This window comes from Stenella coeruleoalba (genome assembly GCF_951394435.1).
Source record: "Stenella coeruleoalba genome assembly, chromosome: X".
Lineage (NCBI taxonomy): Eukaryota > Metazoa > Chordata > Mammalia > Artiodactyla > Delphinidae > Stenella > Stenella coeruleoalba.
In genome coordinates, this window is record NC_137152.1 from 120,380,781 (window position 1) to 120,398,006 (window position 17,226).

Below are 17,226 nucleotides of genomic sequence, written 5' to 3' on the forward strand. Positions count from 1 at the left end.
CAACGTGCAAAAAAGAATAAAAAATGTATTTGTTAAATATGGGCCCCATCATCCTGGGATTGTCAGAAGGTTCTCATTCTGCCTTCAAACAGACACAGTCGCCAGATGTCATCTAACTCAGCAGTACGTTTTTCTAGGACAGTAACTAGTTTGTTTTTGGGTCATGTGTGCAGAGGGATGGGGTGGGACTTAGTAAATGTTCCTGGTTTTTATCAGTTGAACCCCCTTCATTATTCAAGTCCTTTTCTCCACGTGGTACAAATTCTTGAGGCTATGAAGTTGAATTTATTTCAATGTGTTCCTTTTTTTGTTTTTCAGGATGTGTATACAAAGACTATATCTCTATGGTCTTATACCAATAGCCAGCTGGATGAGTTTTCTAATCCCTTCTTTGTGAATTATGAAAACCACGTCCTATATCCTGTTACTAGTCTGAGTCATTTGGAATTATGGGTAAACTATTACGTGCGATGGAATCCACGAATGAGGCCTCAGGTATCTTTTTGTTTTTCTTTTCAAAAAAAGCATATCTTTCTGCCCAAGGAGGGATGGTGGTGTAGAAGTAAGTGAAGGTACACAGCTGATGAAGTGTTGTAAATTACTGCATTTGTCAGTCCTTCCGATGACTCGACTCGGTCACAGCTTATAGACTCTGGTAGCACAACAGAAAGAGGGCACGTGCCGAGTCACAGCGCACGTACCCCCTTGAGGAAGGGGTCGTTTCCCCCTCCCTTTTCACTGTAACGTCTCCTGAGATTGAAAACATATTACAGAACAGTGCACAGCAGGGCCAGGCAACCGGCTGTGGTCGCCCTTGGTGTTCAGTGGCTGAGCTCTTCCAGCTGGGTGGCCGGGACATGGTGGGTGTGGTTGAGAACCAGGCAGCCAGCCCTCACCTCCACGGGCACGTGGCTTTCTACTGAGGGTTCTGGGCTTTTTTTTTTTTTTTAAGTTGAATTGTCTTCGGGTTTACTGGCCGAGCACCAGGAGCACGTCTCCAGGGCCCAGTTTGACCTCATCACTTCTGTTGGCCCCGGATGTGCAGATATGTCTTTCCTCTCTGCCCCCCTCCTGCCTGATCCCTCCCTCTTGCTCTGCACCTTCAGAGCCTCTCCAGGCATGTTTCATCTGTCTCCTCCTGCTTGGGCAGCCGTGACAAAGTCCCACAGACTGGGTGGGTCCAACAACAGAAGTGTATTGTCCCCCAGTTCTGGAGCCCGGAAGTCCAAAATCAGGGTGTCTCAGGGTTGGTTCCTTCTGGGAGCCGTGAGGGCAGGATCCGTTCCAGGCCTCTTTCCTTGGCTTGTAGACGGCCATCTGCTCCCTGTGCCTTTTCACATCATCTTCCCTCTATGTGTATCTGTGTCCAGATTTCCCCTTTTCATAGGGACACCAGTCATACTGGATTAGGGCCACCCTACTGACCTCATTTTAACTTCATTACCTCTGTAAAGACTCTCTCTGCAAATAAGGTCACATTCTTTGGTACTGAGGGGTGGGATTTCAACTTATGAATTTAGGAGGGACACCTGTAATAGTCCCCAAGCCCCACTAACCACGGGGAGGACTGAACTGTTCATGTCCCTCTCAGTTGCGTGGCATGTGAACGTTGACAAGGCCGTCACTTCACTAACCTTCCCTCCATGCTAGAAATTCGCTTGCTGTAGCCTTGGCTTCGGGCTCCGTCCTGACAGTGCAGCCTGCCGCCTGGGGCACCACTTCCTGCTTGTGCGCGGCTCACCACTCCCCTCTCCTCGCCTCGCCACTCGCCTCCTCTTTCCCTTACTCTGCTTCCTTGCTCCATGCACCAGTTCCACGAAGCTTCAGCTATGGAAGCCCTTTTGTCCTCTAACCCTCTGAGTTGGCTGCGCTGCCCTGGAGACCTGAGGACTGTTCTCCAGAAGGCCACTATCAGGGCCTGTTCAGCACAGTACTTGTTCTTCTCCCGGAGCAGCCCCTGAACCGGGCCTCCCGTCGCCCCCCACCTATGCCCGTCTCCTGGCCCGCGATGGATGCCACATCCCGCCAGGGGCCCCTCAAACCCTCTGACCTCAGAATGCCTTCCCTGCCCTCGGCCTCACACCATGCCAACAGGGGATGCTCAGAGAACCTTTTCTTAGGAAACCTTCCTTGACCTGACCCGCCCCCGCACTTACTCTGAGGGCCCTTCTGTCACCACATATGAGGCAAATGTCTAACGCGGGCATGGGGCCACTAGCTACTTCCCGTGTTGAAGTGGCCAGGGCAGCGGGCACGGCCACACCGGCGCAGACATGCTGGGCGCCAGCAGGGCCAGAGCACGTTTCTACCTACCGAACACCAGGGTTCTGGATGTAATGTGTGTTTTGAGTCGCAAAAATGCCAACTTTTAGGAGTTGTAAAATGTTCCCTTTATTGAACAACATCGGAAGTTGAGGCACAGTCTCAGCTCTTTTCCCATGAAACCAAACAAACAGTATACAGTTAGGCAACTTCTTTGGTCAGTGGTCAGTATTCAAAATACAGGTTTTCAGTTTCGTGGCCAGTAAGCCATCAGTCACCAACTTCAGGCGTCCTGTGCTCACGCCTGTGCCAACGAGCACCCCTCCTGTTAGTTCCATGGCATCTGGACAGTTAAGAATCGGCCGTGGCCTTCAAAAGGCCACCTCACAAGCATGGTCCCCAAACCTGTCCCCTTCCCTCTTGTAACCCACGTGTCTTGCCTTGTGACTCTGGAGTCGTGTAGCCAAAGTCAGTCCTGCGACGGCCCCTTTGGCGCCTGGCGGCCTCCTGTCACCCGCCCCGCCCCCGCCCCCGCTCCAGGCCTCTGGGTCTGTCATCTCAGCTCCCGGATTCCCTTCTCCAGGCCACAGGGACAAGGTGGTGTTCCTCACCTTTTCCCTCTCCTCTTAGATGTGGCATTCTGCAAGGCTGGCCCCTGACACAAGCGCTGTGATGAGATTGAATCACCCCCAGGCGAGCTCCCAGAGCGGTGCTCTGCGCTGACCCGGTGCCCTGACCCGGCTCGTGGTCCTAGGCTGCCAAATCCAGGGCCCCTGGAGTGCTGCTTTCCAGTCTTGAGTCACTTAGGCACCCAAGCCTCTGGCAGCTTCTTCCTACGTGTTGTGTTGTTAGAAATACACCAGGGCTGAGGTCTCCTGCCGCCCCGCCCCCCTCACCCGCCTGGCTCCCTCTGCTGGCGCTACCAGCCTGGCCCTGTGCTGGTCACGAACTTGGTGAGGACAGGCCCCAACTCCTTCTTCAAGCCTGCATGCTGCACGCTCCTCTGTTCTCGAAAGCACGCGAATTCGTACTCACCCGAGCACACTCAGCTCAGGACGATCGTGAGAAGCGCAGGCATCGCTGCTCCGGGATGAGGCTGGCGGGGGTGCCCCGGCCAGGGCCAGACCCCGACCCTGGCGGTGAGGCAGTGCCCGCTGCGGGGAAGGTCCCCAGCCTCCTGAGACCTCGCGGGGGTGCGAGTGGCAAATGGATCCCTACAGAGCCCGGCACAGTGCTTGGAGGGCGGTCAGGGGGTGGTCTAGCTCTGCGCGTCCCCCCTGCATCTTCAAGTGAGGCCTTGATTGCAGGGGCTGTGGGCCACCGCAGCGTTGCAGGAAGCTCACGGTAGCAGCGCAGCACAGGCACGGGGAGGGCAGCAGCGGGGCCTGGCCAGGGGATCAGCATGAAGGCTGGTGTCCAGTGATGGGGCAGAGAGCCGGGCTGGCCAGAGCAGAGGCGGGGGGCAGAAAAGAAAAGCAGGGGCACAAGGTGGCTGGCCTCTTTGAGGAGGAGCAGCTAGGATAGCTGCCTGGAGGGGGCCGCCTGCGCCGCCATCAGAGGATGGCTGTGTGGGACTCTTGTGGCGTTCTGTGTCACACATGCTAGCGCTGGGCGACTGGCCCCGAGATGGGCATTTTCTCAAACAAGCATGCCTTTGGTCTATTGTAAATGAAGATAACGTGTGAGAAAAGATAACGAAGGCTGCGTGGAGACTAAGATGAGAGTCTCGGGCCTGGGTGGGTGTGAAGTCGCGTGTTACCCGCGTGGCTCGCCTCTCTCTGACCCCAGGGCCTGGCTGTTAGTAATGGTAGCTTGATCGCAAAGCGACTGGAATCAAGTCCCACAAAACAAGAAAATACCCAGTAGGTCCAAGGCTAAGAGGGGAGCTGTTCTCCACCTCCCAGCGGCCTCTGGAATCAGCAACAAACAAGGCAGCTTCCCTTGTTCTGGGGGCCTTTGCCATCGGACTCCCACACTGCCACCTTCTCTCTCCTTCCTGGGGCCAAAGTCAGGAGTGTGTTCTGAGCCGCTTCTGTGTGGGTTACCGAGCACCCTCGTGTGTTGCAGACACCTGGCTGCCTCCCCCGCCGCCCCTGCCTTGTCTGACTCTGTCGTCCCTGTCCCTCTGTCCCTCATCCCTCGCATGTGCTCACCTCTCTGGTCACTCACTCTCAGGTCTCGTCTCTCTCTCACCTGTCTCCTACCTTCCCTCTTTGTGCACTGGGGTGGTCACCACTGGCACCCCTGATGGGACGGCTCCCAGACTTCGTGGGGAGGTCATGATGAAACACGCAGGCGTGGCAGGAGTGCAGAGTCTCCAAAAGTCCCCCGCCCAGAGCAAGTGCCCTTCCAGCCAGTCCCTGTAGGATGAAGCCCAGTCTGTGAGTGAAAAGGGTCGGGTGATAGTGCCCCAGGCAGAAGGGACAGCACATGTGTGGCATCTTCCAAAACCTGGAGTGTTCGGGAATGCAGGAGGGGAGAAGAGGCAGGACTTGGAGAGGGGTGACCAGGGGAGGCAGGACTTGGTGAGGGGTGACCAGGGGAGGCAGGCTGGGGTTAGACCACACAGGGCCTTGAAGCCAAGGTCAGGATCTTACCTTCAGGCTGGCGGGAAGAAGCCACTGGAGGCTGTTCAGTGGCGTCTCGGAGCCTGGCTGGGGCTCAGGACCCAGGCTGGTGGCTGCTGTGCAGAAGCTGGACCGGGGCCAAGGGGAAGCAGGGGGAGCTCCCCAGACCCCACCCCATACCCCCTTCGCCCCTCAGGTGGCGACTTCCCTCCCCCATCTGCTTCGCTCCACGAGGGCAATGCCAGGTCTGGGCTGTCTGGGCTGCGGCAGGTGCCCAGGGCAGCTTGTGAGCTGAGCACGGGAGGGAATGGGTGCTGTGGCCAGAAGAGTCAGGCTGGGAGGCCCCACGGCCCGGGAGCACCCTTCGCATCTCTCTGCTCCGCGCATCGACGGGTGCAGGAATCGGCTGAGGCGGGGGGCGGCGCTGGCGTGGCCGGCAGAGGCTTTGTGAACAGGGATGGGAGCCAGTGGCCCGGGCCCCTCCCCCCGCACTGCCCCCTCCAGGGCCTTCTGCCTGCGCCCATCCTGGCTGATGAAGACACGTGGCTGCCAGGTGCTGGACGTGCCGGTTTAACAGAAGGGTTTTCAGTTAGCAGCGTGACGTACGGAGATTTAGAAATGGAGGTGCAGGGGGTGTGCGGGGCCATGGCCATCGATGCTGCTGGGTGGTGGCGTCAGTCGAGGCGCGCGTTGGGAGCACCCGCTGGGGAGGATGGCCAGGCCACGGCTCGCGGGGAGGGGCCCCTGTGCCCGCGGCGGTGAGGGCGAGGGGCGGGAGGCAGGGACCAGGCTGGGGAGCGGCGGCGGCGCTGACCCGTGTCTCTGCCCGCAGACGCCCATCCACCAGAACCTCAAGGAGTTGCTGGCTGTCCGCGCGGAGCTGCAGAAGCGGGTGGAGGACCTGCAGCGGGAGGTGGCCGCACGCGCCTCGGCCTCGTCTGAGCGGGGCTCCTCGCCGTCACACTCGGTCACGCCCGTGCACACGTCGGTCTGACGCCGCTGTCCCTGCGGCCCGGGCGGGGCGCCTGCGACTTGTCCGACTAAGGCCCGTGCCCGCCGCGTCTCGACGGCGCTTTCCACCAGTGACCGACCGTGTGCTAGGGGACAGCGTAAGTGCTGTTGTGCCGTCAACACCCTTTTCCCTCCTGCCAGCGCTTTCCCAGGGCCGAGTGGGGGACACTCAAGCGAGCGGAACACAGGGCTCAGGCTCAAGGTGGGGAATCCTTGTGAAAAGCCACCCCACTCCCCTAGAGGCCGTGGCCAGCCCCATGGCTCCTTCCTGCTCTCTGCTTCCCTCCAGGGTTTCTCAGTTAACTCTGTGCCGGGGAAGACAGGCCGTTACCGTCTTCCCCAGGGTCTCCTCGCGCCAGGGGTCCTCCGGTACCACTTCCTGTTGTGTACATATAAGGTATTTTTAAAAAAGAGAAACATGCCTTTATTTTCCTACGTCCTTTTTTTATGTTTAGACTAGTCACCCAAGGAGGCATCTGCTTGACGGGACTGGGTGAGGAATTTTCAAACCAAGCTCATGCTAACTTTTATGTGGTACATTTGAAGCACAATTTGAATGTGGCCACTTAAGGCCACGTGTTCTGTCCTCACCCGACTCTGGGACCTGCCACTTCCCACTGCTGACAGCTCTCTGTCACAGCGGGTCTGCTCTCGCCTGTTATCTGCTGTCTGAAATAATCGTTCTCGTTTTATCGAGATCCCTTCAACTCGGTTTATTCCCGTCACTGCATGTCGGTGTTTTAAAGCAACAACTGTGCTGTGACTTCGGATGCCGAAAGCAGAGCACTCGCCTCCCTCCGTTTCCTCATCTCAGAGCCACTCGGGCCTCTCCTCCCCGTCTCACACCTCCACTCACTGGCTGGGCTCTGGGACTCCATCAGTCTGGGCAGGAATTAATTGACCGTCAGCTGGTCCATCCACTAGAGCTAGAGCTCTGAGCTGCTCCGCGTGGCTCGTCACGCAGAATCTTGCACATTTGCGCCTCGCCCTCCTCCTCCTGGTGCCCAGGGCCGCGCCCATTCCTGCCAGCCCCGCCCGGGACCCCAGCGCTGCAGGAATTAAGCTTGCCTTTGAGTGGGGGGAGCTCATCGGGTCAGACCTGCATGCAACTGCCTTGTAGTATCTGGTTGGTTTCAAATTCCTGGATGCTACCCCAAGCCCTACACAGGGACCTGATTTTTGAAAACATCCTTAAAGGTTTTTTACACTCAGATACTTAGAGAGTAGATGTTTTTTCAACTTGGAACCTTCTGATTCTTATAGAAAATTATCTGGTATCTATAAGGTATCAAATATTTATTCAAGGTAATTTGATAACCTAAAATCAATTCTCCATTTTTATCATCTGGGGGATTTGCTTCTAAACTGTTTTAATTGACGTAACTTTTGATTCATGCTTCCCACATAGCTGAAACCTTATTTACGAAGGGATAAACTGGATTATACATTGACATACTGATTTTTTTAAAAATGGGGACCCATTTTTTCCCCAGAAATATCACATAATCCCCAGCTGCACTAAGACTGCCAACCTTGGTGTGGACTGGGGGATGCTTTTGACAGAGCCAGAGAGGCCGAGTGGGTCGTTCTTGCCAATGTCAACGTCCTGGGCCCTAGGAGGACCCCTAGAAGCTCCCATTCCGTTTGAAAGCAGCACAACAGATCATTTTCCTTTGTGTGTTCCTAGCACAAAACTGTTCTAAAACAACTTGAAGTACAGTTTTGTTACCTAAGCACTTCTTTTTTCAGTTTTATTTAAGTGTACTAGAATGTAAAATCTTTACGGTTCAGGTTTTTAAAGACTGGTGCAGTATTGTATTTGCGTCATCTGATGCACAGTATTTCAATCCGTAATTAAAATAATGTTTGCTCTGTGGTCTCATTTTTTGTTGTCCTTTTAAGTTTTTTTTTGGTGATTTTTCCCTTGTGGAAAATTAGTAAGCATTCAATACATGTCATTATATTATATGCCAAGCACAGTTAGTACATGTAAAGTACCCTGACATGATTTAATTCATTTACTAAGTTGTAAGTGCAATTTATCATAAGAGTTGAGTATTTTGGCTGAAATGGGTAACTATTCTGATTTTAAAATCTGAAACGCCCCTGCACTTTAACCTTGAGAAAATGCTAAAGATGTGAGGAAAGGACTGGACCCCGAGAGGCAGGGGTGGCCCCGAGGAAGCATGAGTCCTAGATCTTAAGTGGGACAGACTTCTGAGAAGCCCTGGGGTCCCCCTCCCCCTGCCCCAGAGTCTCCGGAGGGAACGCTGGCCTTTACGGGGCTATAAGAGGCCTGGACGAAACCACACCAGCCCCTGCGGACCACCCTTCTTCTAAGGCCTGGTGTCCCTTTCCTTCTCCATGCAGCAGTCACTGCAGCCGTAGGCCCCGGCAGCGACGCCCGAGCGACTTCTGCACGGCAGAGTCACGTGGGGGCTGGGTTTGAGGACTCGGTGCTATTTTACTACAAGGCCGCTATGGCAGGAAGGCGCCACCCACCGCAGTGTGAAGCCCAGCCAGCGGCCCCGCATCTTCCTCACGCTCTCCTCTCAGTTTGCAAGGCGCACCGTGTGACAAGCGCACGCCTTGTCCGCAGCAGAGCTCGCTGCATGCGTGGCCCCGGCCCCGCTGCGCTTTCTCGGGCTCAGACAGCCACACGTCACCCAAGTCGACCCAGGCTACTGGCTTTCTTTGAAGAAGGCAGAGCAGTGGGCTTAGGAGTCGCGAGTTGGGGGCCTGCCTCTGCCCCTCCCTACCCCCGTGACGTGGGGCACGGCCTTAGCTCCCTGTGCCACGCAGGGGACCGCCCCCCGGGAAGCCCCACACGAAGCCGCACAGCAAGAGGGGAAGTGCAAGAGCCCTAACCCTCTTGAGAAAGGCTCTTGGCTGGCGGGGAGGGGAAGGAGGTCGCCTCCATATAATTAATTAGGAAAAAGCAGCATCGCTTAACAAAGGGAGCGCCTTCACACCGTCAGAATACAGGGGTCCGTTAGGCTCCCTTTCGTTTAATGCGAACACGAGAGAGCTTACAATTCACAATTAAACACGAGCACAGAGAAAGTACCGGGGATCCTGAGGTCAGTGTCAGCCTCTTCTTCCTCAGAACTGGTACTGACCCCCACCCCAAGCAGCCGAGGCGGTGGGCCTGGCGCTGCTCTCTGGGTGCCACAGGGGGAGGGTGCCCAAGCCGGCTAGGCTGCCCTGCCTCCTTCCCCCGGGGGCTCGGAGTTGCTATTGTAAACACTGAGCCCCCTCTCCCCGCCCCCAGTTAAGCTGACAGTGATCAGATACTGTCAGCTGGCCTTTCTAGCTCACTCACGGTCTCCACTACCGCCTGGGACGGGCAAGCTGGTCGGTGCAGCCTCCAGGTGGACACAGCTACAAGAGCCCCCGGGCATCAGCCAGTGTCGGTCCCCCACACCCCGTCCCAGGATGTGAGCCCTGCAAACGGGTGGGTGGGTGAGTGACTTTCAAGGCCTCTCCGGTCACTGGCACAGGGCTGGGTGCTGGGCTCTGGGCTTGCCACAGAGGGCACCGAGATAGACAAGAGCGTGATGGGTCTCTCTTAACCAAAGTCAGTGCTACTGAGAAAATGGATTTGCAGAGGGCGCTGACTTCACATCACAGATAGGGTCTTCACCTCAGATGAGCCTCGCCGCAGAGCTGAGGTGGCCCACCAGGGGCGCCATGCCTGGCCATGCCCAGAATCACATGGGCCACGTCACTTCCTAGTCACTGCCGTGACTGTGACTTCTCTATAAATGTCCAAACTTCCCAGTGGCTGGGAGAAAAGCATCTTACCACACACAAGTGCTGCCTCGTCTCCTTCTTTAAAATGCCTGGGAACGTTGGTGAGCAGCCCTCCTAACGCAATGAGCTTCCGAGCACCGCCCTGATCCCTACCCAACTCCTGTTACTCAGGACACGGCCCCTCCCTGGGCCCTGAGGTCACCCTGTTTTGCATTCATAGCTTGCTGTCACCTAAAGTCCCTCAGGGCCGCCTCCAGCCCAGCAGCAGAGGGGTGGGGACGTCATCCCTGGCCAGCCTGGCAGGGACGAGCCTGGCAAAGCTGACAACAGCCTGTCCCACGAGGGCAGGGCGGGGAGGTCCTGGGGACAGGCTGACCTCACCAGCGACCCCTCTGCTGCTCACTTCCGGGAGCCGCACACGATCCAGCCTGCCCGGCGTGAGCCTGCAGGCGGGGGTGTCGGGGGGCCCACGGCATGCCCTGTATAACACGAACACACGAGGCCATCTAAGCTGCGGGGTCTGTTCAGATGTCAACTGTCTCCCTAAGAAGTCGGAGTTGCCTCATCCCGACCTAGCGGAAGTGGAGGGGCTGACACAGCAGTCCTGCAGCATGTGAAGGCCTTCCTGCTGACTCACACGATGCTTCCAGAAGTGCTCTCTGACACCGCAAACTCGTTATCCATAGACGGGGCTCTAGACTCTAGCTCAGCCCGACAGCAGCGCTCCCAGGATCAGGACCACACGTGGGCCTGACAAATGTTCCAGGAAGGCAGCTCTGCTCCAGCCAATCACGACGGCGGCCGCCGGTGCGGGTGCCCGCGGGCCCCCACGCGCTGTCCGTCAGAGGACAGGCAGGGTGACTAGAGACTCGCCGAGTCAGGTGAGCTCCCACACCAAACCAACGTCCCTTTCCCCTCCCCTCCCCACCATGTACATCTTTAGGCAACCAACGGGCATGCTTCAGGCTCTGATGCTCATTCTTGACGTCTGTAGCTTTTGCTACCAAAATAAGCACACACGCCCCCAGCCCCAGTAGAAAACTCACTGAACTAATCGTGTCAGCCTGGAGACCACATCCGGTCCCACAGCATCATACGGGAATTAGGCCTGAGAGCCACAGCCTCCTACACATCCAGAAGATTCCTGAACTCTCAAGGCAGGGATACTGTGACATGCACGTTTTCACTTAAATGAAAAGCCACCACTTGCACCAGCGCTTAGGAAGCCCAGCGGCATAAGGGCTGGAGCTGGAACGAAGGACAGAAATAAAAACACCCCTGGGTGTGGCATGTGAGCGGTGTCACCCGGCGCTCACCGGTGTGCTCCTGCGGCTGAAAGCCGCCCAGCGAGGCAGTGCAGCGTGCAGGGGATGGCAGGGCCCTGGGTTCAGACTCTTGCCCTGCAGCACGCGTGTCCTCTGGCTGCCCTCCGCTCGGTCTCCCCCTCCCCAGCTCACTAAGGATTTCCGCAGCAAGGCTCTCCGGAGGCCCTGCGGCAGGGCGGGCGCACGAGCCAAACTCACGAACACCCAGAGCTCGTCCGGAAAACTGAGAACGACAAGAAGCCAATGACATCGAAGGAGCAGCGTGGCAGCCGTGGGTCCAAACGAAACAAGGAGCTGGGTCCCAAGCAGCGGCCCTGTGTGCCCACAGCCTGCCTGGCGGGGCAGGGCCTCGCATCCTCAGCCCCTTAGATCCGGGGCGGCTCCGGCGGCAGTGGCTCCGCGGACTGCGTCTGCAGTGCTGAGTATTTCACTAGGGACAGGAGAAACCCGTCAGGAAGGAGTCATGTCCACCCCACACGAAGACACAGAGACATGATCATGTCCTTTCCTGGGCACAGAAATCCGGTTCCCTGCGTGTCTGTCCCAGACAACTGGCCCCTGGCGCCCGCTGTGGCCCTGGAGACGAGCTCGGCCTCTACTTCCTCATCTGTAAAGTGGGAATGGTCCCGGCACAGTGGCTGGGAGCAGTTTTTGCGATTTTTTTCTATTTTTTGGCCACGCCGCCTGGCTTGTGGGATCTCCGTTCCCTGACCAGGGATTGAACCCGGGACCCGGCAGTGAAAGCACCGAATCCTAACCACTGGACCACCAGGGAATTCCCAAGGGAGGAGTACTTTAAATAAAGCACGTAACACAGCACCTGGCCCATGGTAGGTACCAACACAGTGGTGGCCAAGACTTGAAAACATGAGTACAGTGACTGCAGCTGTAGAGTCCCTTTTCCCACGTTTGAAACCCAGGGCTAGCGAATCCATCTGGCATCCTATCCTAAGCGACCGGATGCCCCCCCCACCGCCAGCGCGCCCATGGCAGCCCCGGGCGGTCCCTCCCGGCCGCAGCCTCAGCGCCCAGCCCAGCAAAGGCACGCCTGGGCTCCTGCCTCTCCCGCCCACCCCGGCCTGGAAGCCCTTCCCCGGCCTCGGCTGACGACAAGCGGCCTTTCCTGGTCGCCTCGTTGGCATTCTGGGGCCACAGGCTGCATCTGCCTTGAGAGGTTGGCCACTCCAGGCCGGCAGCCTGGCGTCTCGCAGCCTGTAACCGCTGGCGGCTCACCGCAGCCGGCAAGTGCCTGACGATCACAGGACGGCGGGGGTGGGCCTCCCTCTTGCCTGTGGCAGTTTTCAGATGGAAAGGGCCCGGGTCGAGGTCTAAAGGATCCCCACAGCTTCCGCCGGCATCTGGCTGGCGCGAGTCTGTCTCCGCGGGCGGGGAGCAGAGGCTGAGCCCGCACGGTGAGCAGACGGCCCTGGCTGTGCTCCCCGTGTCCCTGGCATCAGCCCATCGTTCTGGCTGGGAGTTCTAGAAATGGCCACCTCTGAGCATCCCTGCTTTCCTAGCCCAGGTCTGCTCGGTGCCGGGCCCAGCCGCTAGGAGGCCTTCAGCAAGACAGTGACCTGGAGGTCCTCACCTTGGGGCTCCTCACACACAACGGCCTCCGGGTTCTCCCCCTTCACGTAGTCCGCACTGAGACCCTCTGCAAAAGGCAAAGGGCGGAGTTGGTGACTGACGCGGAAGCAAAGGGTCCCCGGCCACTAGGCAGAACGCCTGACCAGGCCCTCCGTTATGGTGAGAAAGCCCAACCCCCTTGACGAACTCAGACCCCTGCAGCCCGGGCCACCCAAACGTCTCTGTCCCCGCATCTGGGTGCAGAGCGGCCGGGAACGTGTTGCCCTGCCCCGGACCTCTCGTCCTCCCCCCTGATGTGACATGCGGCAAAGTCCCCGACACCCATCCCCATTGGCAGGTGCCACCACGTTGTGAGACTGTGGGCCACACGGCAGCTCCGCCCGGCAGAGGGGCACCGGATGGCAGGGCTCAGCGCCACCCCTGGGTCCATGTGCTGGCCCAGGAGCCAGGGAGGCCAAGAGGGAGCCCGGCACCGCGTGAGTGACTGATGGAGAAGGGGCGAGGCAGATGGCTGGATGGGCTCCGCTGGGCAGCAGGAAGAAGTTTGTCCCAGCCCCAGAGTGGAGGGCCCAGGACCCACGGACGGCTGCTCTGGTCCAGTGAGTTATTTGGGCTTCCTCCCCACCTGCGTCCAAGAGGGACCTGGGGACTCTACAAAGCAACCTCTGCAGGCCAGCACTCAGGCCACTGAGTGGACCCCACCCCTGCCGCTGCGTGGGGGGACTCAGAGGCCATGCCTTAGCCCTGGATAAGCCGGGGACTGGAAGCCTCATCAGAGCCCTGGGCCTGTCGGAAACTCGGGCCACAGTTCTAACCAACCGACTGAGCAGGCGCCAGCGTAAGTCACTCCGCCATCCCGGGCTGCATTCAGGCTCCTCACCTGCCTGCCCTGGTGCTCGCCGGGCTCAAGGCGGGCGCCAGATGGGCCCAGGGAAAATGCGGGTGTCGCTTGGCGGCAGGTGTGGGGTGGGATGGGTGACAGAGCCAGCGGAAGCTGTTCCCAGCGGATGGGCCAGGGCCAGGAGGTGCGCCCTGAGCCTCCTGATCTCTGCGCAGCTGCCTGCGGGCAGGCCTCTGGGTGCTTCGCAGGGGTGACCCCAGTGGGCGTGAGTCCTGAACAGGACCTCCACGCCCGCCCCAGCACCCCGAAACGCACGTGGAAAACTAAAGATGGTCGTGGTTTCAGCCAGGTCGGTGAGCACAAGGGGACGGGGGCGCGGGGTGGAGAGCGGCGACAAGGAATGAGAGAAATGGGGAGGGGAGGGGAGGGGAGGGGGGGTGGACATGAAGTGTAGAGGCCAAAGCGGAAGAGGAAGATGAGTAAGTCAAAGCACGTCGTTACCTTGACCTTCTGCTGCATCTGAAGGCAAGACACAAAGCTTAGGACCCTGGAGCAAGAACTCAGCCCCCGGCAACAAGCCACGTGGGCTTTCCACGCGACACGCCGACCCTTGGCGCTGAGGGCAGAGACATGGGGAGCAGAGGGTCCCCCAGGCCGGGACCCCTTTGGTGGCAGTCAATACCGCAAGCCCCCGAGCACCACTGCGGGGTCAGGCCCTCCTAGCAGTCACATGCCATCCCCCAGGGCGTCCCCGTGCACCGGGTGCAGGGCAGCTTCTGCTCCACCTTCCCTGACTTACTTCCCCGAGGAGATGGTTGAGGCCACTCTGGGCGGACGCTTAACAGAAAGCGTGGGCATGGGAGGTCCTGTCCCCCAGCTTCTCAGGGGATTAACCACCCAACGGACGTCCATGGGGCTCCTCCTGATGCCAGCCCAGCCTAGGTGCCAGGGACACATCAGTGGCTGAAACACACACAGCCCCCCACGGAGAGCGATGGGCTGGGGGGTGGGGCAGCAGCCGCGGACACAAGCCCACAAGCCCCGTCCCGCCCCAGCGGCGGCACGGCGGGGCAGCAGGGGGCGCTGTGGCAGCGTGCAAGGCAGACATCTCCTCTGGCCCACAGGCTGGGAGGGCGGGAAGGCTGCCTGGGAGGGGGTCCCAAGGCCTGAAGGAAGAGGGCTGCTAGGGGAGTAAACGGGACGCCGGGCGGGATGCTGGAGCAAGCGGCGCCCACTCGAGGAAGTCAGTGCGGCTGTGGACAGGCTTCTGGGGACGCGTCCACGGGCAGGGAAGAGAAGGGATGCGGTTGGAGCCAAACCATGAAGGGCTGTGAATGTGAAGCCCAGGGGCTGGGCCGGGAGGAAGTGTGCATTTGAAATGGGTCCCGCAGGCTGCTCAGAGCAGGGAGAATGGTGGGGGAGACCGGGGCAGGCGGGGGGCTGATGGAACCATCCAGATGGAGGACCAGGGCGGTGGAGAGGTGCGGCCCAAGAGCAGAGCTGCGCACGAGCCCCAGGAACAGGGACCCCGCTGATGTCACATCAGGGGACGTAGGACCCAGGAGGGCTGGTGGGATTCATAAGGGGAGGCGGGAGCGGATACAACTTACACACTTGAAAGAAAATGTTGGTAGCACAGCGGGCGGACACAGAAGCAACGGGGGCTTTTTCAAATGTGGGGATGCGCCGCACTCAGTTCCCTTCTAAGGAAACTGGGGGTGATGGTGGTACTCGCACGAGTGTCCAGCTGAGGGGCTCAACAGTGTGGGTTTAGCAATGACAAGGACATCACCGACAGACTAAGGGAAAAGGACGGGGGGAGGGTCACCCGGGTCACCCACCCTCAGACGGAACGGGCGGCTGGGAGAGGCCCTCAGGTTCCGTGAGCTTCCTGGGAGCCCGTGGGAGCCCCCGTCAGCCCTGCAAGCACGCCGGGCCCCCTGGCCTGGGCCCCCGGCACCCAGCCCAGCAACATAACACCCTCACCTCCAGGCCAGCCCCCAGAGAGAGAGGTCACATGCACGTCCTCCAGCCTTGCTGCCACAGGGCTTTTCACTGTCAGCTACGCCCCTTCTTTTTCGTTTGTTCTCTCCCAAACGCCACACCAATCGCTCAACTCTATGTACTAAGGCCTTCATGTTCTCACATTTTATTGGGTTTTGCCCGCTAATCCAGTTTGCAAAACCTCACATCTGTTTGTTTCAGGAAGCAAGTGTGAAAATGTACTTTCACCTGAGTGCCCCCACCAGGACAGACACACAGTCCAGAATCCATCTATTCTTGGCTTTGGACATCAACCTCTTTCTCCCTCCTTGTTCCCATCTACTGGCACCCCTTCCCTTCTAGACTCACCGCTTCCCGTCTTGAGTGAGTTCCTTCAACAATCCCCTCAGCCTCTGTCTCCTCAGCTATAAAATGAGGGTGCCCGGCACGGCTGCCCCATCGGGCTGTGGGAGTGCTCGGGGTGGTGACCCACACTCAGTGTCGGGCGCTGGCGAGCGTGGAGCGCCTGGGAAGCCACGCTTACTATAAGTTTAGGCCCAGCTTTTCGTTTCTCGTTTACCCAACATGCGTTTTAAAGTCTCAAAAGCCATCCCGTGGCACACGAGCCACTGGCCCAGCTCTGCAGTGGGCATGTATTTGCCAACCGTGGATTGCACGCATGTCACTGTTGGGGTTACAATGCTGAACTGGGGTGAATGGTGGCCGCTAAAGGCTATGTTCACGTCCTCACCCCTGGAACCTGTGGATGTGACCTTCTTTGGAAAAAGGGTCTTTGCAGATGTGACGAAGTTAAGGATCTCAAGATGGGATCATCCTGGATTTAGGGTGGGGCCCACACCTAAATGACAAGTGCCCTTTAAGAGACAGAAGATGACACAGACACAGAGGAAAAGGCCACGTGAAGACAGACGCAGAGATTGGAGTGATGCAGCCATAAGCCAGAAGAGGAAGGAAGGCTCCTCCCCTAGAGCCTCCAGGAGGAACCAGCACTGCTGCCACCTTGATCTTGGATTTCTGGCCTCCAGAACCATGAGAGGATAGATCTGTTGTTTTAAGTCTCTTGAGCTGGGACAAGCGATAGCTCTAGGGCCAACCCAGCCTCCGCTCTGCACTCCCTCTCACGCTTCCTGTTCACACCACTCTACAGCCAAGCTTTCGGCACGACAGCAAGTGGGTGGGAACTCAAGCAGGGCAGCCGCGAACAGCTGTGCAGGTCGTGCGCTGAGGTGTGAACCCTGTCCCTGGAGCACCGCTATGCACAGCCTGTGGCGCACCAAACACAATGGAGACGGCAGCAATGTCCACACACAAAGCATTCTGGGACCCAAGTCGTTTCCTGGGAAGCTCAGGTCCAGGCTAGAATTAAGTGCAGAGGCCCAGAGCAAGGGAAGGGGAAGCCTCACAGGGGATGGTCCTGAGCTGCAGGAAAGAGGAAAACTATGGCTGAGTCAGGGTCTCTCACTTGAACTAAAAATCGCCCGTCTTCAACCAGAGACACTCTTGGCAAACAGCAACACATCGACACTGTGCTTATGAAACCATCGATAATGGCATCCCCACGGGGCTCCCCCCGACACGGGCTCCCCCCGACACGGGGCTCCCCCGACACAGGGCTCCCGTGGGTGGGCGTCTCAGACACATTCCATCTGTAACTATTCAGTTCACACACCTCGGATAGAGTCACAGCTACAGCCTAAAATGAAAGCCGCCTATGTTACGAAGCTGGTGTGTAACGTTCGGGGGGGGGACCACACTCTCGTCTTCCTTTAAAACAATTCATGATTCTCTGGCTCACGGGGAGAAGCGGGGGGCGCTCAGGCAGCGGGCAGCGGCGCCTTGGGATCTGAGAGGGAGGGGAGGGCTGCCAGGACCTCCG

General features: G+C 58.4%; 2 protein-coding genes across 8 annotated transcripts in view; one reads left to right on the forward strand and one right to left on the reverse strand.

Annotated features, from left to right (window-relative positions):
- Positions 1-7,716, forward strand: part of MTMR1 (myotubularin related protein 1) — a 78,348-nt gene extending 70,632 nt beyond the window's left edge. For all 6 annotated transcript variants that reach the window (XM_079911653.1, XM_079911649.1, XM_079911648.1 and 3 more), the window contains 2 exons: positions 319-495; positions 5,662-7,716. In XM_079911653.1, coding sequence (XP_079767779.1) covers positions 319-495; positions 5,662-5,823 — 339 coding nt within the window. In that variant the 3' untranslated portion in view covers positions 5,824-7,716. The remainder of the gene's footprint in view (positions 1-318; positions 496-5,661) is intronic.
- Positions 7,717-10,532: 2,816 nt separating this feature from the next.
- The window catches only part of CD99L2 (CD99 molecule like 2), a 110,798-nt gene continuing 104,104 nt past the window's right edge, over positions 10,533-17,226 (reverse strand). Inside the window, exons 10-11 of one of the 2 annotated variants that reach the window (XM_079910476.1) lie at positions 12,507-12,572; positions 10,533-11,348 (exon numbers count right to left, since the gene is read on the reverse strand). In XM_079910476.1, coding sequence (XP_079766602.1) covers positions 11,284-11,348; positions 12,507-12,572 — 131 coding nt within the window. In that variant the 3' untranslated portion in view covers positions 10,533-11,283. The remainder of the gene's footprint in view (positions 11,349-12,506; positions 12,573-17,226) is intronic. The other variant, XM_079910477.1, reaches the window with a different exon arrangement.